The 18,975-nt window shown below is 42.3% G+C and overlaps 2 protein-coding genes across 7 annotated transcripts; one reads left to right on the forward strand and one right to left on the reverse strand.

The window, feature by feature from the left end:
- Positions 1 to 5: 5 nt before the first annotated feature.
- LOC120031060 (zinc finger protein 90-like) lies at positions 6 to 12,086 on the forward strand. Of its 6 annotated transcripts, none has more exons than XM_038976610.1 (7): positions 402 to 649; positions 2,944 to 3,118; positions 3,622 to 9,129; positions 9,444 to 9,617; positions 9,802 to 10,407; positions 10,672 to 10,941; positions 11,204 to 12,086. In XM_038976610.1, exons 4-7 carry the CDS (start codon positions 9,455 to 9,457, stop codon positions 11,464 to 11,466), a joined length of 1,302 nt encoding a protein of 433 aa, XP_038832538.1. In that variant the 5' UTR covers positions 402 to 649; positions 2,944 to 3,118; positions 3,622 to 9,129; positions 9,444 to 9,454; the 3' UTR covers positions 11,467 to 12,086. The 6 variants fall into 6 exon arrangements, with proteins under 6 accessions (XP_038832535.1, XP_038832538.1, XP_038832539.1 ...); XM_038976611.1 differs by having other exon boundaries at positions 3,622 to 3,810; XM_038976609.1 differs by having other exon boundaries at positions 3,622 to 9,617.
- Positions 12,087 to 17,008: 4,922 nt separating this feature from the next.
- prss1 (serine protease 1) lies at positions 17,009 to 18,509 on the reverse strand. Its single transcript, XM_038976527.1, has 5 exons — positions 18,374 to 18,509; positions 18,047 to 18,209; positions 17,674 to 17,927; positions 17,400 to 17,536; positions 17,009 to 17,247 (listed from the first exon to the last, which is right to left on the reverse strand). Exons 1-5 carry the CDS (start codon positions 18,411 to 18,413, stop codon positions 17,098 to 17,100), a joined length of 744 nt encoding a protein of 247 aa, XP_038832455.1. The 5' UTR covers positions 18,414 to 18,509; the 3' UTR covers positions 17,009 to 17,097.
- Positions 18,510 to 18,975: the final 466 nt, after the last annotated feature.

The following is an 18,975-nucleotide window of genomic DNA, read 5'->3' on the forward strand; positions in this document are numbered from 1 at the left end:
CGGCTATACGGACACTCCTGACCAGCAAAACATTTCTTTTTCTCCAGAATTACTTAAATTGGGTTACAGTTAGAGGTAGGTTTAAGGTAAGAGACCGTTTTAGATTTTGGTTAGTTGTTTTACAAGTCAGGGTCTGTTAAAGCATCTGCCAAGAGAGCATGATGGATATGCAGATAATGAATTCACTGATTGCTTGGGATAGCTCTCTGACATAGTTTGTCACTTGTGAATGCACATAGCATACAAAAATATAGGTTAGTCGTCGTAGAATATTTTTCCATCATGAGAATTTTATTATCACTGCGCAAAGTTTTTGGGTTAACTTTATTTTTATTTTTTTCGGTTGTCCATCTTTGATGAGGTAGGCAGCCATCGCGACACCATTTCCGGCCTACCGGATGTTGAGTGAGGAGGAAAAAAACAATTGAATCACGAATACAATAAGCTAACATTTAAAATTATGGCACACACCACTGTATCTGAACGTTGGCGAAAACATACATGTTATGTGCAATGCATTATTTATAAATATTGATATTTGTCGGGTTTGGACTACAAAACGGTATGTTGACATTAGCTAGCTAGCTTTCATCATGTCGACAGCTATCTAACTGGTGGTTCGAGGACAAGTTTGCGCTAACATTTTTGGGTGAGTAACTGCGAGTTTTACATGAAACAGATCTAGCTATGGCGTGCATGTTTCTTTAGCTAGCTAACTGGATTAAGAGCATGTTTTCCAACATGTCGGCCTACCTGCAGAATTTCGCTATAGCTAACGTTAGTTGACACAGCTACATACAGTGCCTTCAGAAAGTATTCACACCCCTGACTTTCCACATTTTGTTGTGTTATAGCCTACATTTAAAATGTATAAAATTGAGATTTTGTCACATACCTACACAATACCCCATAATGTCAAAGTGGAATTATGTTCTTAGAAATTTTTACAAATGATTTAAAAATGAAAACCTGAAATGTCTTGCGTCAGGTAGTCAACCCCGTTATGGAAAGCCTAAATAAGTTGCATGGACTCACTCTGTAAAATAATGTTTAATATTTTTTTGAATGACTAACTCATCTATTGGTAGATGGGTAAAAATTGTGCCGTTATTAATTACACTGGATGGTGTATCAATACACCCAGTCACTACAAAGAGACAGGAGTCCTTCATTACTCAGTTGCCGGAGAGGAAGGAAACTGCTCAGAGATTTCAACATGAGGCCAATGGTGACATTAAAACAGTTAGAGTATAATGGCTGTGATTGGAACAACATTGTAAGTTACTCCACAATATTAACATAAATGACAGTGAACAGAATATATTCCAAACCTGCATCCTGTTTGCAATAAGGCACTAAAGTTTAACTGCAAAAAATATGGCAAAGAAATTTACTTTATGTCCCGACTACAAAGTGTTATGTTTGGGGCAAATCCAATACATCACTGAGTACCACTCTTCATATTTTCAAACCTGGCGGTAACTGCATCATGTTATGTGTGTCACCGGCAAGGACTAGAGTTTTTTTTTTTTTGTTAATAAAAATAAACAGAATAGAGTTAAGCACAGGCAAAATCCTAGAGGAAATCGTGGTTCAGTCTGCTTTCCAACAGACACTGGGAGACATTAATCTTTCAGAAGGACAATAACCTAAAACACAAGGCCAAATCTACACTGGAGTTGCTTATCAAGATAACATTGAATGTTCCTGAGTGGCCTAGTTACAGTTTTGACTTAAATCGGCTTCAAAATCTATGGCAAGACTTTAAATTGACTGTCTAACAATGATCAACAATCATCATGTCAGAGTTTGAATATTTTTTTTAAGAACGTGTAAATATTGTACAATCCAGCTGTGCGAAGTTCTTCGAGCAGGTGAGTCAAGCTCATTCCCATGGAGGTCCTAGTGCCTGCTTTTTTTTAAACTTTCAATGAAGACCTAGACAACCAGGTGAGGGGAGCTCCTTATTAATCTGTGAACTTAATTCAACAAGGAAGAGTGAAAACCTGCAGACTCTTGGCCCTCCATGGAATGAGTTTGTCACATGTCTCAGAGACTTACCCAGAAAGACTCAGTTGTAATCGCTTCCAAAGGTGATTCTAATATGTATTGGCTCAGGCGTGTGAATAATTATGTAAATTAGATATTTCAGTATTTAATTTTCAATAAATGTGAAAACATTTTCAATAAACATGTTTTCGCTTTGTCATTGTGGGGTATTGTGTGTAGAAGGGTGAGAATTTTTCTATTTTGAATTCTGGCTCTAATAGAACAAAATGTGAAAGTCAAGGGGTATAAATACTTTCTGATGGCACTGTAGCTAGCTCCCTACAGTGACAAGAGGAATAGATTTGATTTGGGAATTCCCGTAGCTAGTTCTTTTCACTTCGATTAGATCACTGGATGTCAGACAGCCTCTATAGGTTGTGGTGCCTACAACCTATCAATTTGATTCAAGACATGGAAGACACAAGTTGGAACATTCAAACCCAACAGAACAACACTACATCAGTGTGTGAGTATGTGAGATGCATGTAAGCTGTTGTTTGGTGAGAAAATTTGAATGACAGCATGGGGATAAAATGTTGCACAGGCTGCTAAATCTGGTGCGAAAATACAGATGCAAAATGTAGTGGTACCAGTGGTATGGTTGTTAAATTATTATTCAAAAATATATAAAAAATGATTTCAAGTCAGTGGCACAGCCCCATCCCTGTCTTGTCCCAATCTATAGAAGGGGTGTTCTTGGCCATTCTTGCCAGAAGCCCCACGGTGTGGGGGGATTGTGTTGTTAGGGGCCCTAGAAAGACTAACATTTCTATGTGCAAAGGGGAAGTAAACTCAAAATACAACATAACATGACCGTTAGTTTGTTAGACCAGGACAGTTTTCAATGGTATGACGTAGAATCACATGGCTCAAACCTCTGTTTCTTCTGTTTAGGTACCTGGGCACAGTAGTGGGGGTTACCTGGCTAGTTTGTGGTGGAAGAGGAGACGTGTGGTTTGAACAAAAGCTGGATGATCGTTCTTGCCTGGGCTGTTATTGGAGGATCTACGTTGAACATTTATATTTTCCTCATCAGTCCCGCCAGAGAGCCTGCCTAAAAATAAAGACAGTAAGTATTAAAATAGCATAAGAAAGTCACTAATGTATGTTGGAAATAGTAGCATCTTGTTACTTGTATCCCAGAGGCTAGAAAAACTCCATCCTGAATCTAGATTTAATGAGAATTCACCTCTTCCCTATGTTTGGTTTGAAAACACAGAGCAAGAGACTGACTGACATGGGAAGTCAAATTTCCTTCAGTAGAGGAGTCAATGATGAGGAAACAGTCAGCCTTATCTGCTTCCCATAGCAACCCTCCTAAACCCTTGCCTGCCCTGACTAACGAGAAACCGGTAACTGCTGATACTGGTAATGGAGACGCTACTGTTCTAATGTGTCCCCCTTCAGGGTATTTTCATGTCCTGAACTGTGTATCTGATACAATATACCCATATATTTGTGCGATATGTGCTGCGTTTGACTGTTTCTATATTTGATTATGAAAACTAAGACCGGTGCAAAAGAAAAGTATTGACGTGTTATACCCTTTTTAAAAATATATATTTTTTACAGCCATCTGAAGAGAAGATCAGCAAGGAGGTAGACAACTGCCATAACATGCCACCTATGAAGGAGCCCTTACAAAGACCCCAACTACAGAGAGAAAGTAGAAGCCAACAGAACAAAGTGGTAGCTGAACCCTCTGACACACGGTCACTACCAGGTACCCCTGTTTCGGTTGTCCATCCTAATCCCGGAAAGGTAAGCTCTGGTGACATTAATCACAGAAGAAAGCTCACAAAGACCCAGGCAAAGATGGAGAAAATGCATATTAATTCACCTGCTACTGGTCATGCTAGAACTCAATGTGAAAGTGCCAATCCTGAAGTGCATTTATCACTTACTGGGAGTGAGCAAACATTGAACTGTATCACAAAAGAGCTGGTGGGTGTAACAAGGCCAGCAGCGATAGACGTTGTTAGGAAACGTGGTCGCCCTCACAAGATGGCAAAGATGCTGCATACTGTGCAACAAACAGAGGAGAGTTCTTCTCATCTGATCACTGCAGAATCAAAGGATTGGAGTGAAACAATGTCTGACAGAGCGAATGCTATTTCTTTTACTACAAACTATGTAGAAAACAGGGATGACACGTCTCTCAGAGCTATTGAAACAAAAGCATTACCTCTAAACTGTGAACCAAGCAATACAGCGGTGTCTGTTCTTGACTCGTCCCCCCAAGACCATCAACCCGCTGAATCCAGCCCTGTGGCTATCTCACCCTTGGAACCAAAAAGGAAAAGGGGACGACCAAAGGGGTCGACCAAGAAACGACCAGAAAGAACCATGAACACTATTTCAGTGCAACAATCCCATTTAACAGAAGAAAAAATTATAATTAAAAAGGAACCTGATGAGATGCTATTTGAAGAGGAAAAGAGAGGAAACATTGGTCCTCAGCCTGAGGAAGCTCCTGTTGAGCCTAAACACAGAGTAGGACGACCACCAAAGAAAACAACACTCGTGAGGCAGTTTGCATTAGCACAGAGAAAATCACAGAGAAAATCATGTTCTATTACAGCATCTTTGAATTCTCAGGATATTCCACCACAACATCAGAAGATTGAGACTGAGCATTCACTAGATTATATAGCAAGGCATGTGTCTGTGTCGCTTAGTCGCGTTGATTCTCAGAGAGGTGGGAGGTCAAGTGGGACTGCTGACATGATCTCTAATGTGAAGTGTGAGGATATTGAAATAGAGCTGGGGGATTTTAATTCCCTGGCACAGTCAAATTGTCTCATGTCTTTTCAATGCCACACTGACACCAGTGTGAAGGTTGAGCCCTGTAATACTAGTTGTGATGGCACTGAGTTCAAAAAGCCACTCAAAGTCGACAAACGCAGAGAAACTGCTGGCACTGCTCCCAGAAAGCGATCCCGGTTCGTTTTTGGAAAAACTAAATACAAAAAAGGAAAGAGGAAAAGGTGCATTGATGCTAGAGGTAGACTCCAAAGTGTGACCTCACGGGGAGATCCAGACACCATGTCAAAGCAGGCCGATGAAGGCAATGGTGATGTTGGAAAGGAGATGGACTGTGGCGAGTTAGCTTGGGAGTATGAGGGCAACACAAATGACAGCTTTTCAAATGGAAGTAAGTCAACAGATGAAGGATTTAAAGATTTGCCTGAGAGTCACCAAAATCCTATCATCACTGATGTAAACATATTAGAAACTATGTCGCATGAGTCCTTTTCGAAATCAGATGTCATACAAGGTGAAGAATTCACAAGTAAGAAAATCAAGAAAGAGAGAGATGGTGTAGGCGATGAAACTGAATATAACCCAACAAGCAGTTGTTCGAAGGCTAGGGGTCGACCAAAAGGGAGACCAAAAGGCACAGGGAAAACGTGTGAGTACTGCGGACGCCATTTTGATTTTGTTTCTGTATATACCGTCCATCTACGCACTCATACAGGCGAAAGGCCCTATAAGTGCATTGATTGTGACCAAGACTTTGCCCAGCTATCTAACTTAAAAAGTCATATCAAGAAACATAACAAGCGCTGTCAGCCTCTGAAGTGTCCTTATTGCAAAATGAAGTTCAGTAATTCAGAGGAATTGCTTGCTCATTGCAAGTGGCACTCGCAGAACCCGAACCAGGACTCTGAGTCTGGGAGTAAAACGAAGGATAACAGAAATGAGGCCACTCATACACCCCTTGTTTCTCTGAAAGAAAGGAGAAAAAGGGGAAAGGGGGGAATACTCAAATGCCACATTTGTGGGAAAGTATTTCCCTTTTGGTCTGGTCTGCAGGTTCATATACGTATGCACACTGGGGAAAAACCATATATCTGTAAAGTATGTGGGAAAGCCTTTAGTAATCGCTCATCAATTCGTATTCATGAGGTGACACACTGGTCCATTAAGCCTTACAACTGCACATGGTGTGGAAAGAGTTTCACTCAGTTGTCGTCTGCAAAAAAACATCCCTGCAAGGGTCTGAGGGAGAGTAATGACAGAGGGAGCCGGAAGAAGCCTTTCATATCTTTTACATGCCACATCTGCGAAGAGAGATTTGTTCAGAGGCGTCAGTACAAAACCCACCTGAAAACCCATGCTGGTGTGAAGCTCTTTCGCTGTTTATTCTGTGACCAGCTGTTTAGTGTGATGTCAGAATTTGAAGAGCACCACCAATATTGCACCAAAGTTCGGGGGGAGAAGATGACATCCAAATCTGAATTTAGGATTTGGAAACCTAGAGCCCCTAATCAGCAAAGATCGCAGCAACCAAGAGTCAAGAGTCATTCACCAGTCACCCAATTAGTATTTCCTGCAGCTGCTGATAGTCAACAATTTCAGAACCTTGGACAGAGTTCAGCTTCCTCTGTCTCGTTGCTGAACTGTGAACCTACCTCACAGCAAAAACAAAGTGGTCGTCTGTCTTCACAAACACATCCCAATAAAGCCATTGCTACAACTCTGCGCCCCTTCCAAACATGCATTATACCCACAAACAATCTCACCCCACTTGTATCAAAGTTGAACAGTCTAGATCGTAACTCTGACCCGAGGAAGTACTTATGCCCACGTTGTGGAAGACTTTTCAGACACACAGGGAGACTCCGAGCCCACATGCTAACTCATGCCCACAGTCAGAGCTACACCTGTGACTGCTGTGGAAAGACCCTTGAAAGCTGGAAAAAGCTTTGGCTTCACCAGCGAATCCACAGACAGAAACTAGGACGGTTCTCATGTCCAAAGTGTCGCCAAGGTTTCCGCTTCGTTGGGCCCTACAAGCAGCACATGCTGCGAGAACACCCGGAGTACCAGTGGATCGATGAGAGACCAAACAAAACCCTCCAAGGACTTGACCAGCAGCAGTGCCTGCCTTATCAATGTGAGGAGTGTAACACCAGCTTCAGGACACTAGATTTGCTTTTCAATCATCAGCTTTGCCATTCCTCACCAGGTGACCACAGTATGTGGATACAGGACGACTGCTATGATTACTCTCCCTCGACACATGAACATGATGTACCTTACAACATGAATGGATTTGACCCTCACATGAACAGTGGCGTAACACACTCCCATCAGGAACTCCACCATACCTACTACCCTTCTCCGCCTCTTCAAGCAAACCACCCACGAGGTTCACATCTCCTTCATTACTTTTCCAACCATTCAGACCTACTACATTCACTGTCACCCCTTATACCTTTGCCTCCCCCAATGCAACACCCAGGTTTCCAACCAGGCCTCCAGTCATATGACTCCACCCAGCTGCTCACAAGCCCTCTATCGCCACTGTACTCACAGGTAGAGACCATTCCAAACCCTGACAGAAATGATGGGAATGTAAACAGGAAGCGGAGTAGAATTTATGGGAATGCGACTAAACGTGCTGCTAGATCCAAGGAGGACAAGGCGACAATGGGGGGTTTGGATTGTGCGGAGTGTGGTGTTCAGTTTCCTGCTGTCTCACAACTCTATGAGCATTATTTGCAGCATGCCAGGGGAGAGGTGTAAGAAGTGAAAATGAGGGACCTTTTTCTATCACAAAGGCACGTTATCCCCCCCATCTCTTTCTCAGAGGTTTATCAGTTTAGAAATGACTTATAGGTCAACTAACAAAAGCAGCATTTTTAACACATAAGGGGTTGTTTTATTGATGTGATTGAGTGAATATTCTGTTGAATGGAGATTGTTACTCTGGTTGCTTGATGGTCATTACGGAAGCTGATTACTTTTGGTTGTTATTTGAATTACTTACACTATGATCAATTTTAAGTTGACAGTATTTTATTTTTCTTTGGCGGGTGTCACTTAATCTGAAAAGATGGTCAGTGCTTTTATACATTTGTAGCTGTAGCAGGTTTTGAGACGAGGACAGATCATGGCCTGCAATCTATTTTTCAATGGAAGTTTGAGTGTAAATTCCAATGCTTGATCATTGAACATTGTCATACCTCTTTTTGTCATTGTTAACCTCTTACTGTTAGACTCTGATTCTCAACTGATAAAAAATAATGTTGTAATTTAGCCTACCAATACAAGTGATTAACATTTTTATTCTGTCCATTTATTTAAAAGAAAATTTGAAACCTCATGTTTTGCAAGCTAGTCATTTATTCTATGGTTAAGTGTTGATTTGTAACTTATGCAAGAAAAATATTTTCACTGCCAATACTCTAGTCGTTTTACCTAATAGGCCTACATTCCCTCATGTTTACAGAAAGTTATTTTGTTTAGAAAAGCAGTTCCTGTTCTGTTGCTGATGAACTGACAGCTGTTTACATACTGTATATTTTACTTTCTAGTTTCACTCAGTTATTGTGTCAGATAAGAATAAAAGCCACCTTTCTAATGTTGTGCTTATTTAATTACAGACATATAGCCTCGCACAAGTACATATGTAGGCCAACAGGACACATGTCATGTGGGATTCACTTACTGGTTCAAATTATTTTGTTGTAGAATGCCCTTTTGAAGAAACTGCTCTCATGGAAGTATTGAATGGTATTGTCGTTTGCTCACTGTGGAGAACAAACTAACTTTCCCCAGATGATGGGTAGTCAATGTAAGATTCAACATTTTTGAAGACTTTAACTTTGAAATCAGATTGATGTGTTATCGACTACATTTTAATTTTAAGACATATGTGAGACTAATTTAAATTGTTATTAAATGTAATTACTTTTCAGTGATTGTATTTTTTTGCGCCCTTATGTATAGTGTGAAATTGTGATAAAGCTTTATTATAATTGTGAGGCGCCGCTAATAGTTTGTTACGGTTGCAGACGACAGAATGGGGCGTGATCCAAATGGGCGGCAGTAAGTCACGCCACGGTGAAAGCATTGGGCAAAAAAAAAAATAATCTTCACAATCTCATCATCGGATGCGCACCGGTTGACATCAAACATGGAGAACATGCATATAATTTAGTTATAATGCGCAAATATGTTTATTCTACTGCAAACAAGAGATGTAGTTCACCGGTATCTTTGAAGTATTTTACACCCGTGCACTAAAACGCAAGGGACAGAGGATCCATTGAATCTTGAGGAGCAGCCAAGGTAGGCGACGGAATTTGAGGTCATTGACGGTCACAGCCATGTTCTGTCCATGATATCTTGTACAAATTACTCGGTAACTAAACAGGAGGTGTTCTGTTTTGACCTAAATATGTTATCTTTACTGCGTAGGCTATAAACTGAAGAAATTACACAAATGTTTTATTTAACCATATTTGGGAAAGTAGTCTGATCGGTGACCAGAGTATGGTTCTACAGCTGACAGACTGTTTATAATAAGCCTTAGCAATAAGGACCAAATGTTCAAGCCATTTCTTTTTGATCATACCCTATTGATGTGCCTACTAATCTCAAAGAATACAATAGGATGGAGACATTATGTGGTAAAGGAGGGACATTGGATGGTGACATGCTGATGGTCATCGTTAAACAAGAGGAAGACCATATGGAGCAGATGTCCAATGGTCCACTGTCATCTGACACGCTCATCAAACAGGAGCAAGAAGAGGGCCTAGAACAAGGCACTACAGGTGGGTCCAAATAAGTTTTTAGGAGCCTGCAAGCCAACACTTGCACAGAAACAGAATTGGTAGTGTTGATAATTTTACAGCACGATACAATATATTAGTCTCTTATTTTCAACCTTGATTCTCAACACATTTACTTTCTTCGCTCCTGCTATCCCACTAAATCACGGTCGCGTTTCAACTCCAGCTCCAGGCGACCAACTCCCTGAGGAAACAGACACCCTGGAAGAAGCAGAGGAGGAGAAAAATAGGAAGGGAAAGACCGAAGAGAGGTGCTGGTCTGCTGTTGAGACTGAGGATGTTTCTGGGTCAGACTCCAGTTGGTGCTGCAGACTGTGTCAGCGCTGCTTCAGTTCCTCCTGGCAGCTAACGGGACACTGTTGTACTGGCATCGCGGGGGAGGACGGGGTCGCCCACGGCCACAAGGTCAAACTGGAGTTCCGGTGCCCAGTGTGTGGCGACCGCTTCCTCCGCCCCACAGCCTTCATCATGCACAAGCGCAGCCACATGGGCCAGTCCCAGTACGTCTGTGGGGTCTGTGGACGGACACTCAAGAGCCTGCGCAAGCTGGCCTCCCACAAGCGCTCACACTCCCGCCGCCGCGGGACTGTGGCTGAACGACAGCAGTGCCATGACTGCAGCCAGAGCTTCCGAAACCTGACGGCACTCAGAAGCCACCGGGAGAGACAGCACGGAGAGGAGAGGAATTGGAAAGATGAGGAGGACAGGGCAGTGAGAGAGGAAGAGGAGGGAAGCACTGCAGTAATCTCTAATGATTCAACCAGAGTTTCAGGTAAGGCTGGGTCTTTATTAGTATTTCCTCTTGTTTAGGCTATGGATTCACCTCTCATTTGCAAGGTACTTGGAATTCTGTGAACTGGTGTCTTAAAACCGATTATTCTGATCTAGATATGGTATGTATCTTGTTATTTTCTCTTTTCAATGACTCAGTATTTACCTGTATTTGACAATCTTTCCTCTTTGCAGCAAATCACCACATCACTTGTGTATCCACTGGTTCTCCTAACCGTGTCTAATTAGCTTTCTCTTCCCCTAGCCCAGCCTCCCCAGTCTCCTCAGTGCCACCAGTGTTTCATGACCTTTCAGGATGCAGAGACAGAAGAGAGGCATTTACGCTTCAAGCACCCAGTAGAGTATGAGAGACATCTCAGAGGTCGCACAGTGTTTGCCTGCTGTGTCTGCGACCGTACGTTCCCCTCCTCCCGCCTGCTATCAGCTCACCAACGCACCCACAGCAAGTGGAGTCTGCCCCCCACTGGACCAGAAGACTCTGTCCAAGAAAGCACAGACGGAGGAGAGGCTGAGGGTATATAGAATTTTTGAATGTTTTTAATACAGTCTATGTACTTATTATTTCTTTCAGTTTTCACGTTTTATAATTATACCTTTTTTTGTGATTTATTTTTAAAATTACAATGTTTCTATTGTCACACACCGAATAGGTGCAGTGAAATGTTTTTTTATATGGTCGGCCATAGTAGTACAGCGCCCCTGGAGCAAATAAGGGTTAACTGTCTTGCTCAAGGACACATCAACAGATCTTTCATCGTGTCGGCTTGGTATTTCAGGTATGGACAATGAAAAAAACAGAGCTGGTCCAACGAGCTGTGAGCACTGTCATATCATCTTCAATGACCCTCGAACCTGGGAACGTCACATGACGGCCAAGCACCCCCCATCCCTGTCGACACCTACTTCACCAGGGAATGCCTACCAGACTTCCAGACCTGCCAGGGGTCAACTACGACCCTATCGCTGCTCCTCCTGTGGAGAGAGATTCATACAGGAAAGCACCCTGACCAAACACTGCACCGAGGCACACGCCAGCTGAGAGAGGATGGTTCTGGGAGCATAGATACCAAGATGAAGAGGACAAGAGGCAAGTTGGAGTGATATATATATATATAGGATTGTTTTCCAGGAGTGCCTTGACTAACTATTTATAAAGTTGTTTAACGAAGAAATTACGTGTCACTTATGAGATTTATACTATAATTTCATTGTAGGTCTTAGTGTCAACCCTTATGTCAACTTTCTCCAACACCAACAGAATCCTCACAAAATATATTTTGAATTAATATCTCTTCTAGGGCTGTGACGATACCAGTATCGCAATATTTTTTCCATGCCAAAAATGAAAACGCGAAGCAGACCAGACTCTGGTCCTTTTATTTTCCAAGCTATAGCTTTGAAAATAAATATGTGATTCTGGATGAAAACATAATGATGTTTGTTTCCAACTTCAAGGCTGTTTCCCCAAAGAAGTTAAATCCACTTTGTGTTTTGTTTCCTTGCCACGATACTGGTATCGTCCCGGCCCTAACAACTTGAAAAGCACGAGTGTCAAAATGGAGTAGTTTTCAAAATAAAAGCATGACCATATTTATTAGAGATTCACATAAAAAAAAGAATAGTAATTCATCTGTGCCATGAATAAAGATAGGATGAAAACAGACCAAACCAGCTTTTGATCATTTTGATAGCAATAATGTTTGTACTACGACATGTAAACTACATGAACAAAAGTATGTGTACAACTGCTCATCAAACATCTCATTCCAAAATCATGGGCATTAATATGGAATTGGTCCCCTCTTTGCTGCTATAACAGCCTCCACTCTTCTGGGAAGGCTTTCCATTAGATGTTGGAACATTCCTGTGTGTATTTGCTTCCATTCAGCCACGTGCATTAGTGAGGTCGGGCACTGATGTTGGGCGATTAGGCCTGGCTCGCAGTCGGCGTTCCAATTCATCCCAAAAGTGTTCGATGGGGTTGAGTTCAAGGCTTTATGCAGACCAGTCAAGTTCTTCCACACCGATCTCAATATACCATTTCTGTATGGACCTCGCTTTGTACACGGTGGCATTGTCATGCTGAAACAGGAAAGGGCCTTCTCCAAACTGTTGCCACAAAGTTGGAAGCACCGAATCGTCTAGAATGTCATTGTATGCTGTAGCGTTAAGATTTCCCTTCACTTTAACTAAGGGGCCTAGCCCAAACCATGGAAAAACATTATTCCTCCTCCACTAAACTTTACAGTTGGCACTATGCATTGGGGCAGGTAGCATTCTCCTGGCATCCGCTAAACCCAGATTCATAGATCGGACTGCCAGATGGTGAAGCGGGATTTATCACTCCAGAGAATGTGTTTCCACTCCTCCAAAATCCAATGGTGGCGAGCTTTACACCTCTCCAGCCGACGCTTGACATTGCGCATGGTGATCTTAGGCTTGTGTACGGCTGCTCGGCCATGGAAATCCATTTCATGAGGCTCTCAACCAACAGTTATTGTGCTGACGTTGCTTCCAGAAGCAGTTTGGAACTCGGTAGAGAGGGTTGCAATTATTTCTGATACGGTGACAGTATTACCGGCACACATGTCATGAGGGCAGTCAAATTCCACGTGACCATTTAGTCACGGAAATTAGGCTTCTCCAAGCTCTGATGCTGCTGATGGTCATTAGTAGCATACCAAACTTGCTAACTGCCTGGCACTCTATTGTCTCTCTATCACTCTGACATCAATGCAAATGTGATCAAAAATCTAACACTCAAACACTTAATGAGAGCCCATGAGCTCGTGTTGTGCAACATTTCTATAGGCTATGCAATTGAGAAAACAGAGTGATAGCCTCTATTAAAAAGAGGCGGATCCCATCAGCTTTCTATAGGCTAGGCATACTATATTTATCAACTTTCCTAATATTAAGCACATTGCTTCTCTTTGAAACAGGAGTATAGCCTATCTGGCTGGAATGAAAATGAACCATGAGAAAAGCGTCCTCCATTCACTATTTAAGTGCATAGATGACATGTTTTTTTTCCGCTGCCCCTGTTTCGAGACAGCTGCATGATAATGGTCCATTATATATCAAAACAAATTTCACACATATGTTATTTAGTGTACAGTACCTTCGAGAAAGTATTCAGACCCCTTGACTTTTTCCACATGGTGTAACGTTACAGCCTTATTCTAAAATGGATTTTTTTTAAATGATCCTCAGCAATCTACACACGATACCCCATAAAGCGAAAACAAGTTTTTAGAATTTTTGCAAATGTAATAAAAACAGAAATACCTTATTTACATAAGTATTCAGACCCTTTTCTATGAGATTCGAAATTGAGCTCCGGTGCATCCTGTTTCCATTGATCGTCCTTGAGATGTTTCTACAACTTGTTTGGAGTCCACCTTTGGTAAATTCAATTGATTGGACATGACTTTGAAAGGCACACACCTGTCTATATAATGTCCCACAGTTGACAGTGCATGACAGAGCAAAAACCAAGCCATGAGGTCGAAAGAATTGTCTGTAGAGCTCTGAGACTGGATTGTGTCGAGGCACAGACAGGAGGAAGGGTACCAAAAAATGTCTGCAGCATTGAAGGTCCCCAAGAACACAGTGGCCTCCATCATTCTTAAATGGAAGATGTTTAGAACCACCAAGACTTCCTAAAGCTGGCCACCCGGCCAAACAGCAATCGAGGGAGAAGGGCCTTGGTCAGGGAGGTGACCAAGAACCCGATGGTCACTCTGACAGAACTCCAGAGTTCCTCTGTGGAGATGGGAGAATCTTCCAGAAGGACAGCCATCTCTGCAGCACTCCACCAATCAGGCCTTTATGGTAGAGGGGCCAGACGGAAGCCATTCCTCAGTAAAAGGCACATGACAGCCCACTTTGAGTTAGCCAAAAGGCACCTAAAGACTCAGACCATGAGAAACACGATTCTCTGGTCTGATGAAACCAAGATTGAACTATTTGGTCTGAATGCCAAGTGTCACGTCTGGAGGAAACCTGGCACATCCCTACGGTGAAGCATGGTGGTGGCAGCATCATGCTGTCGGGATGTTTTTCAGTGGCAGGGGTTGGGAGACTAATCAGGATCGAGGCAAAGATGAACAGAGCAATGTACAGATCCTTGATGAAAACCTGCCCCAGAGCGCTCAGAACCTCAGACTGGGGCGAAGGTTCACCTTCCAACAGGACAACGACCCTAAGCACACAGGCAAGACAACGCAGGAGTAGCTTCGGATCAAGTCTCAATGTCCTTGAGTGGCCCAGGCTTGAACCCGATCGAACATCTTTGGAGAGACCTGAAAATAGCTGTGCAGCAACCCTACCCATCCACCCTGACAGAGCTTAAGAGGATCTGCAGAGAAGAGTGGGAGAAACTCCCTAAATACAGGTGTGCCAAGCTTGTAGCGTCATAACCAAGAATGCTGTAATCGCTGCCAAAGGTGCTTCAACAAAGTACTGAGTAAAGGGTCTGAATACTTATGTAAATGTCATATTTCAGTGTTTATTTTTTATAAATTAGCAAACATTTCTAAAAACTTGTTTTTGCTTTGTCATTATGGAGTATTGTGTGGATGAGGAAAAAAGCCATTTAATCATTTTTAGAATAAGGCTGTAACGTAACAAAATGTTGAAAAAGTCAAGGGGTCTGAATACTTTCCAAAGGCACTGTATGTAAAGACAAGATTAAATCAAGAATAGTGTGATTGGTGACAATATCAGCCTATCACTTGTGAGTGATATATTATCGCTTGTGAATTATGCCCAGTTTAAGGCAAACAGCGCTTGCTTTTTTCTTTTTTTTGGCAACTTTTTCAATTCATAGTTGCACACCTCATGTAGCCTGGCCTATTTGCTATGTTTAGGTTTGTATCACAACTAAAGTGGCCAAATAACTGCTTAAAATTAAGCACATTAATCCACTTTACAACGGGTGTAGAGCCTAACTGGCATATGCAGAGCATGAGTTTCAAGTTTGTGGCAGGTAATTTTCACAATAAAAATGCACCTTCATAATAAAAATTCTCATCTGTTCCGTCAGGCTCATTGCTTAAAACAGTTTTTTTGATGCTAGTGGTTATATTCATTTGGGATCTGTCGCATCCCACAACTGTCCCAGACTATGTTTGGAATATTTATTTCTCGCACAGAATAGAAGAGGTCAACTTTTGTACTACGGCGGATAGTCGTTTGTTAGGGCTACTCATCTTGTTGGCTGACGAAAAGTAAATGTAGACAGTTCTTCCAATATCTTCAATATGCGCCTCGGAATTGGATAAGGATGTGTGCAGTTGTATGTCTTCACTTGTAGCCTGTGAGAAAGACCCAATCACGTGACTGCGAGCCATGTGAGTGAGAGGTGCTTCGGCACGCAGCCGGGAGAAGGGAATTGTAATTATTGTATTCAGCCCAAGGACACAACGGTCACTGGCCGCAAAAAGCATGGATTTGTTTAGGGGGCATTACGGCCATAGAAAGGGGATGCAGCCGGTGAATTCAAGGCTCTTCAAATTGTGAATCAGACTGGTGAAGTGTGTACAACCTAAGCAAAAAAACAAAGCAGAGCTCATGGCTTTCATGTGACTTTTTTTCAAATCATCAGTAGTTGCATCATTCAGCCAAGAATGTATTAAAAATCAAAACACAACCCAAGTGAAGTTACATAACTCTAAATGAAGCATATAGGAGTACCTGTTTCTTTGTTTACCGCTCAACACAAAAATGTGCGCACTCCCTCAAATTGTTTGGAGAAAATATATTTTATTCAGCTATGTCCAATTGTATTCTTCATACTATAAAATAATGCTACGGAATTCTAAGCAAATCTTGTCTGCTAAATGAACTAGTGTAGACCACAGCCATATGTTAAAGCCAGATCAGGGCCTAACATAAGAAGAAAAATGCTATTCTGTTGTTCTGAAATAGACTACATTTTCTTCATATCATGTTTCTTTAGAACTGTCTAAAATAAATAATGGATTTATTATGATGGTGTAGGCTATATTACATGGATTTATTATACCTTTTAAAATGTAGATGTTCCAAAAGTCTGCATCAGTGGCTTGTAGGCCATGTGTGGAAGCCAGGAGATGCTAAATGTATTTATGTTCATTAACAGTCAATTACTGTGAGACCAGCAGATATTTGCTTGAGAATCACCGTCTGACAAAATTTCATGACCGCCACAGCCCTAGTTGCAACCAAGGAGACACAATTTTTACACGCTATGCACTTCAGCACTCGGCTGTCCAGAGCTTGTGTGGCCTACCACTTCGCGGCTGAGCGGTTGTTGCTCCTAGAAGTTTCCACAATAACAGTTGACCGGGGAAGCAGGGAAGAAATTTGACAAACTGACTTGTTGGAAAGGTGGCATCCTATGACAGTGGTACCTTAAAGGTCACTGAGCTCTTCAAGGCAATTCTACTGCCAATGTTTGTCTATGGAGATTGCATGGCTGTGTGCTCTCAGCATTGGGGGTGGCTGAAATAGCCGAATCCACTAATTTGAATGGGTGTCCACATACTTTTGTATATATTCCTCTAGAACAGTTAGTGAAAAAATAACAGAAGACAGTGTTTAAAAGTAAAATAGAATTTATTTTCTCATGACAGTTGTTATCATGGATTTCTGTCTTAGAGAAGATGTCTACTCCAGTCTAGATCAATTAGTTGGAGGACATGGTGCTGCTAATCCAGGATTTGTAGTTGCAGACCTTGGTGTAGACACCAGGCTTGTTCCTCTGGGCACAGCCGTAACCCCAGGACACAACACCCTGCAGCTGACCATTGCACACCACGGGGCCACCGGAGTCTCCCTAATAGAGCGATGGGGAGACAGAAATTAAAGGTGAGCAGATTTGTTTCAGGGTATCAGTCAATCTAGGTTGAAGGATGGTTTTGGAAATTCTGAATCGTATTTTCATTAACTCTGTTAATGGATCAGTGGAAGTGCTTCAACTCAGCTTACCTGGCAAGAGTCCTTGCCTCCCTCCATGAAGCCAGCACAGAACATGTTGGAGGTGATCTGTCCAGGATAGGCACTGTTGCAGCTGCTGCTACTCAGGATGGGGAGATCCAAGCACCTCAGAGTGTCGGGGTAGTTGCCTAGAGACGGGCAGAAGAGGATTAGTCTCTCGATCATTCTCTCTTTGGTTCTGAGTGGTCAGTGATATCATTTATCATCCGTTTGAGAAACAATGAATACCAAAAGTCTTTGTGGGCATATTGTTAATGCTACTCACTGCTGCTGCCGGATAGGTTGCCCCAGCCAGAGACCAGACAGCGAGTGCCAGAGCTGGCACAGCTGGAGGGCAGAGCCACAGTGCTCACATAGCTGTTCAGGGAGGCGGGCTTGCTCAGCTTGATCAGCATGATGTCATTGTCCAGGTTGCGGCTGTTGTAACTGGGGTGCATGATGACCTTCACTGAGTCGATGAACTGCTCAGTGCCCTCGTTGACGGCAATGTTGTGCTCACCCAGACGCACCTGGATGCGGCTGGGGAGAGAGTGAGGGGAGGGTTAATCAGATGTACTCAGACAAATACAGTTTCATGTCGAACATACTGTAGATGGCTTTGGTAAATATTTTTGAAGAAAGTTTCATCAGTCACTTACGACTTGTAGCAGTGAGCAGCAGACACCACCCATGTGCTGGAGATCAGGGAGCCACCACAGAAGTGGTAGCCAGACTGCAGTGATGCCTGGTAGGATGCAGAGTTCTTTCTGCACTCATAACCTCCGACAATCTTGTCATCCTCATCCTCAATGGGGGCAGCGACTGAGTGGGGATGTAAAGGAGAAATCTTTGTAAAGAAAAAGGTCAAATGTACCAAACTTTTCAAATAGTGTATAGTTATAGCTTCATCCAGAGTTTTTTATTTTCATGCCGTCGGCAAGATTTTGGCCCACATATTATTTCCTGTTGAATAAACCGGTACTCACATGCCACAGTGAACAGAGCGAGAAGAATAATGACCTTCATGGTTGTCTGTTTTTGCCTCGGTACTGAGCCACTGTCAGAGCCCTCTTATGAACCCACTCTGTCCTCTGCCATTGGTCAGTCTCAAGGGCATACATGTATACATTTCCATTGGTACCTGTCAAACAGTAACTTGCGTGTGAACGGACATATGGCTAACGAGGCTCCTCAACTGAGGATGTGCTTAACGGCATTACCTTACATCCCTATGTAAATTCCTATAATGTTAAACTGAATAGACATTTGCCCTTTTTTTGACTCTTCATTGAAGCAATATAGAAATGTGTATTCATACACAGTGCTTGGTTTTGTGTCACATACTTTCTCCAAAATAGATTCACTATGAGGCCACAAGGTGGAGTTTCATGACCTTGCATTTGAAGTAAGCCTGGCATTTTGCAACTGGTTTGAGTATTGGTCAGAAAGGAGAGTGTCTCTAAGGGTTCCTCGGCTTAATTTATCAATATAGGCTGTTTGTTACTGAGCCTGTTTCTTTGATATTAAAAAAGAGCTATTAAACAAACAGTATAACAACATGGATTGTATAACAACATTAATCATATGA

Source organism: Salvelinus namaycush, chromosome 37 (genome assembly GCF_016432855.1).
Source record: "Salvelinus namaycush isolate Seneca chromosome 37, SaNama_1.0, whole genome shotgun sequence".
In the NCBI taxonomy this organism is placed as follows: Eukaryota; Metazoa; Chordata; class Actinopteri; order Salmoniformes; family Salmonidae; genus Salvelinus; species Salvelinus namaycush.

What these genes read in the sequence shown, in the direction of transcription:
- LOC120031060 (XM_038976607.1), top strand. Translation starts at nt 3,667, where the DNA reads ATGCCACCTATGAAGGAGCCCTTACAAAGACCCCAACTACAGAGAGAA.
- prss1 (XM_038976527.1), bottom strand. Translation starts at nt 18,413, where the DNA reads ATGAAGGTCATTATTCTTCTCGCTCTGTTCACTGTGGCAT. An exon ending in CGCTCTGTTCACTGTGGCAT is followed by an intron (nt 18,210 to 18,373) that starts GTGAGTACCGGT and finishes ATCCCCACTCAG; the next exon opens with TCGCTGCCCCCATTGAGGAT. An exon ending in GCTGCTCACTGCTACAAGTC is followed by an intron (nt 17,928 to 18,046) that starts GTAAGTGACTGA and finishes CTCTCTCCCCAG; the next exon opens with CCGCATCCAGGTGCGTCTGG.